The 16,874-nt window shown below is 39.4% G+C and overlaps 1 protein-coding gene across 4 annotated transcripts in view; it reads right to left on the bottom strand.

Annotated features, from left to right (window-relative positions):
• The window catches only part of HPSE2 (heparanase 2 (inactive)), a 779,029-nt gene that overhangs the window by 267,646 nt on the left and 494,509 nt on the right, over window positions 1-16,874 (bottom strand). For all 4 annotated transcript variants that reach the window (XM_025396838.1, XM_025396837.1, XM_025396835.1 and 1 more), the window contains one exon: window positions 10-181. In XM_025396838.1, coding sequence (XP_025252623.1) covers window positions 10-181 — 172 coding nt within the window. The remainder of the gene's footprint in view (window positions 1-9; window positions 182-16,874) is intronic.

Raw genomic sequence — 16,874 nt, forward strand, 5'->3', positions numbered from 1 at the left:
CTGACCTACCCATCTAGGAGGGCGATGACATTCTTCCTCGGCCGCCCAATATTAGGGCCATATAAGCTGGCTCTGGAATAAATCCGGATGGGCTGCAACAGGCTCTTCAGCTGGATGTAATCCTTTCCCAACTGGCTGCCATTTACTGCCCGGCCATGCATGGTCCGATAGTTATTTGGCTCTAGATTAAAAGCAGACATGCAAGTCAGAATTGAGAAGGGTAAGGCTCTGCCAACACTTTCCTGTCCACAGATCTCTCTGCCTTTTTCTTAGTAGTATGAAAAAATAAAATAAAAAAAAATAAAAAAGTGGGTGTGAATTATTTTAACTTAAAGAACCACCCAAACAAAAAAAAGTCAAGTTAGCTTGCTGTTCTGTTCATTTTCAAACTAATTTTCACAAAAGGATAACCTAATCAACACCAGAGACCATACAGATTTTCAGGTGCTACTTCATAATGAATGGTATATTGGATTGAATAGTGTCCCCCAAAATTTATATCTACCAGAATCTCAGAATGTGAGCTCATTTGGAAACAGGATCTTTGAAATGTAACTAGTTATGATAAGGTCATACTAGATTACAGTGGGTCCTAAATCCAATGACTTCTGTCTTTATAAGAGAAAGGAGAAGGAAGTTCAGATACACAGACACGGAGAGAAGAATGCCATGTGACAAAGATTGGAGAGATGTTGCTAGGCTAAGCATTGCTGGCAGCCACCAGAAGCTAGGAAAGAGGCATGGGATAGATTGTCTCTCAAAACCCCCACAAGAAACCAATCCTGCTGATGCTCTGATTTCAGACTTCTGGCCTCCTAAACTATCAGAGAAGCAATTTTTGTTGTTTTAAGCCACGAAGCTTGTGATAATTTGTTATGGCAAGCCTAGAAAACTAATATACATGGTAAGAAGTAAAATCTTCATAAAGATGTTCACTGCCAAAAAGTCAGGAAAAAAATCATATTCAGTAATAACAAAGTAGCTAATTGAAGTAATTTTGAGCAAAGCCTCCTCTTCCAGCTTCCATTACCTTGGTAGCTCTAAAAGGGGAGAAAAATTCCCCAAAACCAGCAGCTCCACACCTGGAGGAGGCTAATTTGATTTGGAATGGTGTGCATACCCCAGGAAAGGCCAGCATCTCAGCTGCCTTGAGACTATGATACTGGCAGGTACAAGAAATAAACCCGTAGTCTTGCAAGAAATATAATAGGAAAATTTGGGGAATAAGGCAGCCACAGTGAACCTTGACAATCTCACACATACCCCCTGTAATCTACAAGGCTAAACATGCTTAGGAGGGACTACAGGATAGTAGTGTGGATAGTAGGAGGATATCTAGCTATCCATACATTTCCAGATAAGTATGAAACCTAGGACACTTATAAAGGAAACATAAGAAGGCACGACTGAAAGTAAAATCCCAGTTAGACTTGTAACAGGCCTAAATTTTTAATGTGTTTCCCAACCAACACAGAGATCCACGGGCAAAAGGTGGAAGGCTTACTGGCTCAAGGGAATTAAGCAAAACCTCTGATCAATCCTCAGCTCACCATTAAGCTATGTTGACTCAAGTGCAACCTCCAGGAGACTTGTCTTAACAATTAAAAAATGATTAAGAAATAAGACAACTTAAGAGATATCAGTAGCTACATGACTCAAGGGAGACAGACTCTACAGAGTTAGCCCAGGACCTATGGTATGGAGATACAGAATTCAGAGTTGGTGCAGTATATTATCTAAAATGTGTAGTTTTCAACAAAAAACCTATTATACATGAAAAAAATGGAAAAGTTTGGCCCCTACCAGCAAAAAACATAGAAACGGCCTCTTAGGGGGCCTAAATATTAGACTTGGCAGACAAAGACTTACTATAAATATGTTCAAGAACTTAAGAGAGTCTGGGCACAGTGGCTCATGCCTGAAATCACAGCACTTTGGGAGGCCGAGGCAGATGGATCACTTGAGGTCAGGATTTTAAGACCAGCCTGGCCAACAGAGTGAAACACCGCCTCTACTAAAAATATGCAAATTAGTTCCAGCTACTTGGCTTGGGAAGCTGAGGCAGGAGAATTGCTTGAATCTGGGAGGCAGAGGTTGCAGTGAGCCAAGATTGCACCATTGCACTCCAGCCTAGGTGACAGAATGAGACACTATCTCAAAAAAACAGAAAACAAAAAACAAAACTAAAAATAATAAAGAGCTAAAGGAAAGTATAATGTTAATGATTCATCAAATATAAATATACATAAAGAAAAGGATATTATAAAAAAGAGTCGAAGAAAAGTATTGAACTGAAATGACTAATCTCATACAGGAGCACACAATGAGATTAACAGCTGAGTTTTTATCAGAAAAAAATGGAGGCCAGAAGATGGTAGGATGATATATTCAAACTGCTGAAAGAAAACAAAACAAAACTGATAACCAAGAATTCCATATGCAGCAAACTATCCTTGAAAACTGCATGCAAAGTTAAACATTCTGAGAAAAACAGAGAAAAGAGATTTTGTTGTGAGCAAATATGCCTTATAAGAAATAAGAAAGGAAGTCATTCAGATTGGAATAAAATGATTCCAGATGGTAACTCAAAATCACACAAAGAAATAAAAGACATAAATAAAGGTAATTATATGAATAACTGTAAAAAATATTCATTCCTCTTTTCTTCTCTTAACTGATTTAAAAGACAGTTGCATAAAACAAAAATACACAACCATATTGTTGGGCTTATAAAACATAAAGATATAATATTTAGAATAATAATGGCACAAAGGACTGGAGAATGAAACTGTACTGAAGCAAGTTTCTGTATTAAAGTAGAATTAAGAGCCAGGCATGGTGGTTCACAGCTGTAATCCTCACAATTTGGGAGGCCAAGGTACGTGGATCACCTGAGGTCAGGAATTCGAGACCAGCCTGGCCAACATGGTGAAACCCTGTCTCTACTAAAAATACAAAAAGTACCCGTGTGTGGTGGTGGGTGCCTGTAATCCCAGCTACTCAGGAGGTTGAGGCAGGAGAATCACTTGAACCTGGGAGGCAGAGGTTGCAGTAAGCCAAGATCGCACCATTACACTCCAGCCTGAGTGACACAGTGAGACTCTGTCTCAAACAAACAAACAAACAAAAAAGCAAAAAAACCTAGAATTAAGTTAGTATTACTTGAAAATAGATTGTGATGAGTTAAGATGTATTGTAATAAGAAACTACTATGAAAATAACAAAACAAGGTGGATGTGGTGGCTCATGCCTATAATCCCAGCACTTTGCTAGGCTGAGGTGGGAGGACTGCTTGAGCCTAGGTGTTCAAGACCATCCTAGGCAACACAGTGAAACCCCATGTCTACAAAAAATTTAAAAAATTAGCTGGGTGTGGTGGTGGGCACCTGTAGTCCCAGCTACTCAGGAGGCTGAGGTGGGAGAATCGCTTGAGCCCAAGAGATTGAGGCTACAGTGGGCTGAAGTCGTACCACTGCACTCTAGCCTGGGCAACAGAGCAAGGCCTTGTGTGAAACAAAAGAAAAGAAAAGAACAATGGAAACAGTACCTTAGACAATATTTCTTTTACACAAAAAGGCATGAAAAGTGAGATAGAGGAACAAAAATGCCACGAGATAAATGGAAAACAGCAAGATGGCACATGTAAAGTCAATTATATCAACAATCTCAAATAATGGAAATGGATTAAATACTCCAATTAAAAGCAGAAATTATCAGACTGAATAAAAAATAGATCCTAATAAGAGATACATTTCAGATTCAGAAACACAGATAGATTGAAGGAAAAAAAATTTTTAAAAGGTAGACGTTGTGGGCTGCAGCATGGTGGCTCATGCCTGTAATCCCAGAACTTTGGGAGGCCAAAGTGAGTGGACTACGAGGTCTGGAGATCAAGACCATCCTGGCTAATATGGTGAAACCCCGTCTCTACTAAAAACACAAAAAATTAGCCAGGTGTGGTGGCAGGCACCTGTAGTCCCACCTACTTGGAAGGCAGAGGCAGGAGAATGGCATGAACCAGGGAGGCGGAACTTGCAGTGAGCTGAGATTGCGCTACTGTACTCCAATCTGGGTGACAGAGTAAGACTCTGTCTTGAAAAATAAATAAATAAATAAATTTTAAAAGGTAGACTATATAAACAGTAACCATAAGAGAGCAGAAATAACTATACTAATACCAGAAAAAATAGATTTTAAGGTAAAAACATTACTAGAGATAATATGAGGCATTTTATAATGATAAAAGGCATTTTATAATGAGAAGAAGGGTCTCAATATCAGGAAGATGTAACAATTAGAAATATATATGTCCCTAACACCACCAAAATACATTAAACAAAATTCAAGAAAGAAATAGAAAATTCAAGAATAATGGAAGGAGACTTCAACACTACATTCTTAATAATAGATAAAATGACTGGATAAAAAAAATCCGTAAGAATATAGAAGGCTTGATTGGCACTATCAGCTAACTTTACCTAATTGCCATCTACAGAATACTCCACCCAACAACAGCAGGATACACATTCTTTTCTAGCACATAGAGAACATCCTTCAGGACAGACCATATTGTAAGACATAAAACAAATCTCATAAATTTAAAAGGATTAAAATCATACAATGGATGTGCTTCAACCACAAAAGAATTAAACTAGAATTCAACAAAAATTGAGAAAATCCCTAAATATTTGAAAATTTAACAAATAATCCACTGGTCAAAGAAGAAATCACAAGGAAATAAAAAAAATAGAATGGAATAAAAATGAAAATAAAATACATAAAAAGATATGGGATGCAGCTTAAGCAATGCTTCAGGGGGAAATTTATAGACTTAGGCTCCTATATTAGAAATGAACAAAGATCTCAAATTAATAACCTAAGCTTCCACATTAAAAAGGAAAAAAAGAAGAGAAAACTAAATCCAAGCAAAACAAAGGAATGAAATAATAAAAATTAGAGTAGGTATCAATGATATTTTTTAAAATACAGAAAATTCAGAGAAAGCAAAAGTTGGTTATTTGAAAAGACCACAAAACTGATATACCTTTAGTTAGACTGACCACCAAAAAAAGAGAGAGAAGTCACAGATTACCAAAACGGAACACCAGTAAAGGATCTCACAGTAATTAAGTTGATAAGGAACTACTATGAACATCTTTGTGCCAATAATTTAGAAAACTTAAATAAAATGGTAAATTTCAAAAAAAGGCACAAATTATTAAAACTGACTAAACAAGACACAGAAAATCTATATAGACACATAACAACAATGAAAACTCATTGAGGTAGTAATTAAAAATCTTTCCACAAAGAAAGCCCAGACCTGGACGGTTTCGTTGGTGAATTCTATTAAATATTTAAATAAGAAACACCAATGCTTTACAAACTTTTTCAGAAAATGGAGGAAGAGGGAACACTTTTCAACTTATGTTATAAGGCCAATATTACCCTGACGCCAAAGCCAGTCAAAGACATCACAAGAGGCTAGGTGCAGTGACTCATGCTTGTAATCCCAACACTTTGGGAGGCCGAGGCAGGTGAATCATTTGAGGTCAGAAGCTCAAGACCCATCTGGCCAACATGGTGAAACCCCATCTCTACTAAAAATACAAAAATTAGCCAGGCAGTAGAGGTGCACACCTGTAATTCCAGCTACTCGGGAGGCTGAAGCAGGAGAATCACTTGAGCCTGGGAGGTGGAGTTTGCAATGAGCTGAGATTGTGCCACTGCACTCCAGTCTGGGTGACAGAGTGAGACCCTTTCTCAAAAACAATAACAACAACAACAAAACAAAAACATCACAAGAAAACTACAGACCAATATCCCTCATAATACAGATGTAAAATCCCCAACAAAATATTTACAAAGTGAGTCCAGCAACATATGAAAAGTTTTATACACTATGACCAAGTGGGATTTATGCCAGGAATGCAAGGTTGATTTAATGTTAAAGCCTTTTAACTAATGTAAAATACCATTGTAATAGAAAAAAGACCAAAACTAAATTATCATCTCAATAGCTGCAACACCACCACCAAAACTCATTTGACAAATGCAACACCCGTTTCTGATAAATATTTCCAACAAACTGAATAGAAGGGAGCTTCCTCAACTTAATAAAGAGTATCTAAGAAAAACCTAGACCTAACATCATACTTAATGGTGAAATATGGACTGTGTGCCCCTAAGACTAAGTAGAAGACAAGGATGTCTGTTCTGCCACTTAAGAGTCAACATTTGTACTAGAGATTCTAGCCAGTGCAGTCAGGCAAGGGAGAGAAATAAAAAGCATTCAAATTGGAAAGGAAGAAGTAAAACTGTTATTATTCTCAGACAATATGATCCTACATACAGAAAATCCTAAGGAATCCACACACAGGAGGCGAAAAAGTACAAAATCTAAAAAACAAATTCAGCAAGGTTGGAGGGGATACAATATCAATTTATAAAATCAATTATATTTCTAAGTATTATTGATACACAATCCAAAAATGAAATTATAAAAATAATTTCATTCCCAATTGCATAAAAAAGAATAATATACTTAAGAACAAGTAATTAACAAAAGAAGTACAAAATGTATACACTGAAAACTACAAAACATTGCTGAGATAAATTAAAAATTAAATAAATGTAGAGATAATCTATGCTCATGATAGGAAGATTTTGTATTGCTAAGATGGCAATTCTTCCCAAATTGATCTATAGATTCAATGCTATCTCCATTAAAATTCCAGGAGGCTTTAATGAAGAAATTAACAAGCTAGTCCCAAATTTTACATGGAAATGCAAACACCAAGGATAGCCAAATTAATTTTGAAAAAAAAAGGAACAAAGTTGGAGGATTTACATTTCCACATTTTAGCACTCATAATAAAGCTATTGTAATTAAGACAGTGTAGTCCTAGCATAAGGAAAGACACACAGATCAGCGGAACAGAATTAAGAGTATAGAACTAAAACTATTTATGATCAATTGATTTTTTTTACAAAGGTGCCAAGTTAAGCAAATGGGGAAAAAATTGTCTTTTTAATAAACAGTACTGGGAATCTCTATATCCATATGCAAAAAGACTAATTTATAGCCTTACTTCACAAGGTTCACAAAAATTAACTCCTAATAGATTTAGGGCCAAATGTAAGAGCTAAAACAATGAAATTTTTAGAAGAAAATATAGGAAAAAACTCCTTGTGATCTTGGATTAAGCAAAGATCATCGCACCAAAAGCATAATTCATAAAATAAAAACTGATAAATTGAACTTTATCAAAATTCAAAGCCTTTGCACTTTAAAAGATGCCACCAAGTTACAAAAGATGAAGTAAAAAAATTATTTGCAAATCATATACTTGAATTTTTTAAAAAAACATGTATCCAGAATATATAAAGAACTCTTACAATTCAATAATAATATAAATAACCCACTTAAAAGAGTAAACGCTTTGGGCTGATGTTTCACAAATGAAGTAGAAATGGCTAGTAAGTACATGAAAAGGTGCGCAACATCATTAGTCACTAGGGAAGTGGAACTGTTTTCAGGTCCTTCTATTTAATATCTATCTCTTCCATAAGGATGTAGGCAGCTATATTCATCTGTTATTTACTTTGTTTTTTTTTCTTGTGACATAGGGTCTTGCTCTGTTACCCAGGCTGGAGTCCAGTGGTGCAACCTTGGCTCACTGCAACCTTGAGTTCCTGGGCTCAAGTGATCCTCCCACCTCAGCCATCTGAGTAGCTGAGACCACAGGTGCACGCCAGCACATTCTGCTTAATTTTTGTATTTTTTGTAGAGATGGGGTTTCATTATGTTTCCGAGGCTGGGCTTAAACTCCTGAGCTCAATCTGACCACCTTGGCCTCTCAAAGTGCTGGGATTACAGGCATTAGCCACCATGACCAGCCTGTTATTTACCATTGTATCTTTCTAACCTAGTGAAGAAAGCCAAGAAATCTAAATATAATTTTAAAAGTAATAACCATAGGGTAGTAGAAAAAGTACTTCACTTTCTATTAGATATCCCAAGTTCCTGACTTAGATTTGGTACTTACTGCTGCCTATAGCAATTCACGTCACCTCTTCAAATGTGTTTCTTCACTTATGTAATACTTTATCAGGCACTTTATTTAGCATTTTGAGGTCCAAATAGAAGAGTCTGTTTGGAAGTGCTATATAAACTAAACACTATGCAAATATAGGATGACAATATTGCTGATAATTACAAATATAAACCTCTAAGGGAGTAACACTAAGTCTTTGTAATCAACCAGTGGCAAGAAATAGGCATTTTATACCCTTTAAAATAAAAGATAAACACGTTATTCTTTTTAAATAGTTTCATTGCAATACAAAACACATACAATTCACCAATTTAACGTGTATAATTTAATGATTCTTAGTATTTTCACACAGTTGTGCAACCATCACAACACATTTTAGAACATTTTAATCATCCCAGAAAAAACTCTGTGCCCTTTAGCAGTCACCCCTCACCCCTCATGGGCTCCCCAGCCCTAAAAAACCACTAATCTACTTTCTGTCTCTGTAGGTTTGTCTATTCTAGACATTTCATATAAGGGGAATTATACAATGTGTTGTCTTTTGTGACTAGATTCTTTCATTTAGCATAGTCTTCTCAAGGTTCATCCATGTTGTAGAATGTATCAGTACTTCATTCCATTTTGTAGCATGTAGTATTTCTTTGTATGTATTTGTCACGTGTCATTTATCAAGTCATCAATTGATAGGCATTTAGATTGTTTCCACTTTTTTTTGCTATTAAAAGTAATTCTGTTATTAACATTCATGTAGAAGTTTTTGTATGGACGTATGTTTTCATTTCTCTTGGATATATATCTAGAAGTGGAATTGTTAGGTTACTTGGTAATTTTATGTTTAACTTTCTGAGGATCTACCAGACTGTTTTCCAAAGTGGCTGTACCATTTGACATTCCCACCAGCAGTGTGTGAAGGTTTCAGTTTCTCCACAACCTTGTCAACATTTGTTACTTTACTTTGCCTTTTTAAAATGTGGCCATCCTAGTAAGAGTGAAGTGGTATTTAATTGCGGTTTTGATTTGCTTTTCCTTGATGGCTAGTGATGTCGAGCATTTTTTCATGTACTTGCTTGTCATTTGTATATCCTCTTTGGAGACATGAAATATTTTGTCCAAAATACTCTTTTAACTGCTTCTTGTGTTGTCCTTAATATGAGTGAAACAATCCTGCAAATGATATTCATATTTCCAAAAAGTAGGTCTTCATCATGACTCACAGTCTTTTTTCCTAATTAATAAACTTTATTTTTATTTTTAGAGCAATTTTAGGTTCATAGAAAATTGAGCAGAGAGTACCCGTATAGTTTGTCCCTTACACACACACACACACACACAATTTACCTTTATTATCTTGCCTTGATCTGATACAGTTGTTACAAATAATAAACTACCATTGACACATCATTATCAACTGAAATCCATAGTCTACATTTAGGTTTACTCTTCCTGTTATACAGTTGTGTGAGTTTTGAAAGGTGCAAAATGTCACGTATACACCATTACAGTGCCATAGAGAATAAGTTCACCATCCTAAAAATCCCACATACTCTGTCCATTTATTCCTCCCTCCATTCATTACTCCTCCCTAACTACTGGCAACGACTGATCTATTTACTCTCTGTATACGATTTTACCTTTTCCAGGATGTCATATAGTCATAATCATAGCTTACAGTTTTCTAAATGAGGTAAGGAGTTGGCCTCACATTGTGTGAACTGTCTCCTGGAGCATGTCTAGTACTCCAAGCCAAAAAATGACCATATCAGGTTTTCTGTCCCTTGTCAATCTCATTTGGATAGAGAAGTCAATGGTGTGTCAATGAGGTAAGCCTTGACAACAGATTCAGTCTTCACTTTTACAAGTTATTGGAAAGGTTTTAAAATATTTAAAAATAGGCAAGAATTCTATTGGACCATTTCAGTTAAGTGTGTTCTTCTTCATAGTATCCTGTTCTGAGAAAACAAAGGTGAGTATTTAAGAAATGAGTAGGCCAGGTACAGGAGCTCACCCCTGTAATCCCAGCACTTTGGGAGGCTGAGGCGGGAGGATCACCCGAGGTCAGGAGTTCAAGACCAGCCTGACAAACACAGAGAAACCCCATCTCTACTGAAAATACAAAATTAGCCAGATGTGGTGGTGCATGCCTGTAATCCCAGCTACGAGGCAGGCTGAGGCAGGAGAATCACTTGAACCTGGGAGGCGGAGGTTGCGGTGAGCAGCGATCATGCCATTGCACTCCACCTGGGCAACAAGAGCAAAATTCCATCTCAAAAACAAAAAAAAAAGAAAAAGAAAAAGAAGAAAAGAAATGAGTAGAAAGTGAGGATAATTATTTATTATGGTCCTTAAAGTGTCCATTTTCTCTGCAGTGGTGGCTCATATCAGTGAGAAAAACAAAACAAATGAAGACTTTGGTCATACCAATGATTCATTCAACCTTCACACACATAGCAGCTAATATGGTTTGGCTGTGTCCCCACCCAAATCTAATCTTGAATTGTAGCTCCCATAATTCCTAAGTGTTGTGGGAGGGACCCAGTGGGAGACAACTGAATCACAAGGGTAGTTCCCTCATACTGTTCTCGTGGTAGTGAATAAGTCTCACAAGATCTGATGATTTTATAAGGGGTTTCCTCTTTGGCATGGTTTTCCTTCTCTCTTGACTGCTGCCATATAAGATGTGCCTTTTGCCTTCCACCATGATTGTGAGGCCTCCCCATCCACGTGGAACTGTGAGTCCATTAAACCTCTTTTTCTTTATAAATTACCCAGTCTTGGATATATCTCTATCAGCAGCATGAACAGGGACTAATGCAGTAAATTGGTACTGGGTAGTGGGTTACTGCTGTAAAGATACCTGAAAATGTGGAAGCAACTTTGAAATTGGGTAACAGGCAGAGGTTGGAACAGTTTGAAGGGCTCAGAAGAAGACAGCAAAATGTGTGAAAGTTTGGAACTTCCTAGAGACTTGTTGAATGACTTTGACCAAAATGCTGATAATAATATGGACAATGAAATCCAAGCTGAGGACCAGGCACAGTGGCTCATGCCTGTAATCCCAACACTTTGGGAGGTTGAGACAGGTGGATCACTTGAGGTCACAAGTTCAAAACCAGCCTGGCCAACATAGTGAAACCCCGTCACTACTAAGAATACAAAAAAATTATCTGGGCATGGTGGCACACACCTGTAATCCCAGGTACTTAGGAGGCTGAGGCAGGAGAATAGCTTTAATCCAGGAGGCAGAGGTTGCAGTGAGCCAAGATCATGCCACTGCACTCCAGCCTGGGTGACAAAGTGATACTCCATCTCAAAAAAAAAAAAAAAAAAAGAAAGAAAGAAAGAAATCATCCAAGCTGAGATGGTCTCAGATGGAGATGAGGAACTCGTTGAGAATGGTAGTAAAGGTGACTCTTGCTATGTTTTAACAAAGAGGCTGGCAGTATTTTGCCCCTGCCCTAGAGATATGTGGAACTTTGAACTTGAGGGGGATGATTTAGGGAATCTGGCAGAAGAAATTTCCCTTTTTTTTTTGAGATAGAATTTCGCTCTTATTGCCCATGCTAGAGTGCAATAGTACAATGGCACAATCCTGGCTCACTGCAACCTCTGCCTCCCAGGTTCAAGTGATTCTCCTGCCTTAGCTTTCCAAGTAGCTGGGATTACAGGCATGCATCGCCACGCCTGACTAATTGTGTATTTTTAGTACAGATGGGGTTTCACTATGTTGGTCAGGCTGGTCTCAAACTCCTGACCCCAAGTGATCCACCCACCTTGGCCTCCCAAAGTGCTGGAATTACAGGCCTGAGCCACCACACCCAGCTAAGAAATTTCTAAACAGCAAAGCATTCAAGAGACGACTTGGGTGCTGTTAAAAACATTCAGTCTTAAAAGGGAAACAGAGCATAAAAGTTTCAAAAATTTGCAGCCTGATTATGTGATAGAAAAGAAAAACCCATTTTCTGAGGAGAAATTCAAGCCTGCTGGAGAAATTTGCATAAGTAACAAGGAGCCAAACATTAATTGCCAAGACAAGGGGAAGAATGTCTCCAGGGCACGTCAGAGACATAAACAGCAGTCCCTCCCACCACTGGCCTGGAGGCCTAGGAGGAAAAAATGGTTTTGTGGGCTGGGCTTAAGGCCTCCCTTCTCTGTGCAGCCTGTGAGCTTGGTGCCCTTCATCCCAGTCACTCTAGCCATGGCTAAAAAGGGCAAAGGTACAGTTCAGGCCATGGCTTCAGAAGGTGCAAGCTCCAAGCCTTGGCAGCTTCCATGTGGTACTGAGCCTGCAAGTGCACAGAAGTCAAGAACTGAGGTTTGGGAACCTCTGCCTAGCTTTCAGAGGATGTATGAAAATGCCTGGATGTCCAGGAAGAAGTTTGCTACCGGGGTGAAGCCCTCATGGAGAACCTCTGCTAGGGCAGTGTGGAAGGGAGATATGGGGTTGATGCCCCCACAAAGAGTCCCCACTGGGGCACTGCCTAGTGGAGCCGTGAGAAGAGGGCCAACATCCTCTAGACCTCAAAAAAGCTCCAGACACTCAATGGCAGCCCATTAAGGCAGCCAGGAGTGGGGCTGTACCCAGCAAAGCCACAGGGTTCGCAGAACTGCCCAAGACCACGGGAACCCACCTTTTGCATCAGTGTGACCTGGATGTGAGATATGGAGTCAAAGGAGATCATTCTGGAGCTTTATGATTTGACTGCCCTGCTCGATTTCAGACTTGCATGAGGCCATTAGCCTCTTTGTTTTGGCTAATTTCTCCCATTTAGAACAGCTGTATTTATCCAATACTTGTACTACCATTTATCTAGGAAGTAACTAACTTGCTTTTGATTTCACAGGCTAATAGGCAGAAGGGACTTGTCTTGTCTCAGATGAGACCTTGGACTGTGTACTTTTGAGTTAATGCTGAAATGAGTTAAGACTTTGGGGTACTGTTGGGAAGGCATGATTGGTTTTTAAATGTGAGGACATGAGATTTGGGAGAAGCCGGGGTAGAATGATATGGTTTGGCTGTGTCCCCACTCAAATCTCATCTTGAATTGTAGCTCCCATAATTCCCATGTGTTGTGGGAGGGACCTGGTGGGAGATACTTGAATCACAGGGTCAGTTTCCCCCATACTGTTCTCGTGGTAGTGAATAAGTCTCACAAGTTCTGATGATCTTATAAGGGGTTTCCCCTTTTGCTTGTTTTTTTAATTCGATTCTGGCTGCTGCCATGTAATACATGCCTTTCACCTTCTGCCATGATTGTGAGGCCTCCCCAGACACATGGAACTCTGAGTCCATTAAACTCTTTTTCTTTATAAATTACCAGTCTTGGGTATGTCTTTATCAGCAGCATGAAAATGGAGTTTATACAGCAGCTGTCCCACAAATGTTTTCTGTAACTATCTAACTGTGACAGTAACCAGAATTTTAGTGAGAGAACATGGTTCTCCACCATGATAATGAACTCCAAGAACCAATGTAATTCAAACTTCACTCACTTCCCTTAATAATCAAAAGACAATTAACTTAAGTGCTTAAAAATGTAAGCTATGAATTTATGAATACATTTGCAAATTAATTTATACTTTTATTCTATATTATTTGTTGGTTTAACAATTTTCCTGATTCAGTTCTTCACATCTTTCAAACTATAAGAGATTCCTCCAGTTCTAGCATATGAGAGTTAAATAGTTTAATGGTTTTAAATTTATCCTAACTTTACCTTTAGATAATAAACTCCTGGAGACTAGAATTTCTTTGTTCTGTATATTCACTCTGTATCATAGTATGTTATGCCAAGCTATAAAGTAGTGGGCAGAGAAGGAATTCAAGGATTCTTCCAACTCCCATTTCACATTTGGCATATTTGGCAGGTGCGGGCCGGGTGTGGTGGCTCACGCCTATAATCCTAGCACTTTGGGAGGCTAAGGCAGGTGAATCATTTGAGGTCAGGAGTTCAAGACCAGCCTGGCCAATATGGTGAAACCCCATTGCTACTAAAGATACAAAAATTAGTTGGGCGTGGTGGTGCATGCCTGTAATCCCATCCACTCAGGATGCAAGGCAGGAGAATCGCCTGAATCCAGGAGATGGAGATTTCAATGGGCCGGGATTGCACCACTGCACTTGAACCTGGGTGACAGAGCAAAACTCTGTCTCCAAAAAAAGAAGAATAAAAAAGAAAAAAAAATAGTACTAGGCATATTTTGCAGGTGCTTCACACATAGTTAATGCAAGAATGACTAAACACCATGAGAGTATGTTTCTGAATAAGAGTGTGTGGGGAAAGAATTGAGAAGATGAAGGTTGAAGGAGAGAAGCAGACAGGAAGAGAAAACTGAGAAAATAAAGCAGGTAAAGAGACTATATGGTTTCTTGTTTTTCTCCTTCCTCCTCCTCTTTTCCCCTGCTCTCCTTCCCTAACTATCAAAACTCTATCTTCTGAAAATACAGTTCAATAAAGCTCTTAGCTGTGACCTATCCTCATAAATAATTGACAATATGTAGACTGTGATTGAATTTTATGTTTGGCTTTCACGTGTTATATACACATAAAAATATAGGATCAAAATATATAAATGCACATTTATACATTATACATAAATGAACATAAAAATAATTCCCTGGCAAGATGGCCAAATAGGAACAGCTCCGGTCTGCAGCTCCCAGCAAGACCAACACAGAAGGCAGGTGATTTCTGCATTTCCAACTGAGGTACCCCATTCATCTCATTGGGACTGGTTAGACAGTGGGTGCAGCCCCCGGAGGATAAGCAGAAGCAGGGTGGGGCATCACCTCATCCAGGAAGTGCAAGAGGTCAGGGAACTCTCTCCCCTAGCCAAGAGAAGCCATGAGGGACTATGCTGTGATGGACAGTGCTTGCTGGCCCAGATATGACGCCTTTCCCATGGTCTTCACAACCCACATACCAGGAGATTCCCTCAGGCGCCTACACCACCAGGGTCCCTGGTTTCAGGCACAAAACTGGGCAGCCATTTGAGCAGACACTGAGCTAGCTGCAGGAGTTTTTTTGTACCCCAGTGGCACCTGGAATGCCAGTGAGACAGAACTGTTCGCTCCCCTGAAAAGAGGGCTGAAGCCAGGGAGCCAAGTGGTCTTGCTCAGCAGATCCTGCACCCACAGAGAACAGCAAGCTAAGATTCACTGGCTTGAAATTCTCATTGCCAGCACAGCAGTCTGAAGTCGACCTGGGACGCTTGAGCTTGGTTGGGGGAGGGATGTCCACCATTACTGAGGCTTGAGTAGGTAGTTTTCCCCTCACAGTGTAAAGAAAGCTGCTGGGAAGTTCAGACGGGGTGGAGCCCACCGCAGCACAGCAAAGCCACTGTAGCCAGACAGCCTCTCTAGATTCCTCCTCTCTGCGCAGCGCATCTTTGAAAGAAAGGCAGCAGCCCTAGTCAGGGGCTTTTAGATCAAACTACCATCTCCCTGGGACAGAGCACCTGGGGGTAGGGGCAGCTGTGGGTGCAGCTTCAGCAGACTTAAACGTCCCTGCCTGCCAGCTCTGAAGAGAGCAGTGGATCTCCCAGAACAGCAATCAAGCTCTGCTAAGGGAGACTGCCTCCTCAAGTGGGTCCCTGACCCCAGTGCCTCCTGATGGGATGAAGCTTCCAGAAGAAGGAGTAGGCAGCAATCTTTGCTGTTCTGCAGGCTTCTCTGGTGATGCCCAGGCAAACAGGGTTTGGAGTGGACCTCCAGCAAACTCCAACAGACCTGGAGCCTGACTGTTAGAAGGAAAACTAACAAACAGAAAGCAATAGCATCAACATCAACAAAAAGGACGACCATGCAAAAGCTCCATCTGAAGGTCACTAACAGCAAAGACCATAAGTAGATAAATCCAAGAAGATGAGGAAAAACCAGCACAAAAGGCTGAAAATTCCAAAAACCAGAATGCCTCTTCTCCTCCAAAGGATCACAACTCCTTGCCAGCAAGGGAACAAAACTGGACAGAGAATGAATTTGATGAATTGGCAGAAGTAGGCTTCAGAAGGTGGGTAATAAAAAGCTCCTCTGAGCTAAAGGAACATGTTCTAACCCAATGCATGAAAGCTAAGAAACTTGATGAAAGACTAAAGGAATTGCTAATTAGAATAACCAGTTTAGAGAAGTATATAAATGACATGATGGAGTTGAAAAACACAGCACAAGAACTTTGTGAAGCATGCACAAGCGTCAACAGCTAAATCAATCAAGCGGAAGAAAGGATATCGGAGATTGATTATCAACTAATGAAATAAAGCATGAAGACAAGATTAAGGAAAAAGCATGAAAAGAAACAAACAAAGCCTGCAAGAAGTATGGGACTATGTAAAAAGACCAAACCTACATTTGATGGTGTACCTGAAAATGATGGGGAGAATGGAACCAAGTTGGAAAACACACTTCAGGATATTATCCAGGAGAACTTCTCCAACATAGCAAGACAGGTCAACATTCAAATTCAGGAAATACAGAGGCCACCACAAAGATACTCTTTGAGAAGAGCAACCCCAAGACACATAATCGTTAGATTCACCAAGGTTGAAATGAAGGAAAAAATGTTAAGGGCAGTCAGAGAGAAAGGTCAGGTTACCCACAAAGGGAAGCTCATCAGACTAACAGCAGATGTCTCTGCAGAAACCCTACAAGCCAGAAGAGAGTGGGGGCAAACATTCAACATTATTAAAGAAAATAATTTTCGACCCAGAATTTCATATCCAGCCAATCTAAGCATCATAAGTGAAGGAGAAATAAAATCCTTTAGAGACAAGAAAACACTAGGGATTTTGTCACCACCAGGCCTGCCTTACAAGAGTCCTGAA

The sequence above is a fragment of the Theropithecus gelada genome, chromosome 9, assembly GCF_003255815.1.
Source record: "Theropithecus gelada isolate Dixy chromosome 9, Tgel_1.0, whole genome shotgun sequence".
Classification (NCBI taxonomy): Eukaryota; Metazoa; Chordata; class Mammalia; order Primates; family Cercopithecidae; genus Theropithecus; species Theropithecus gelada.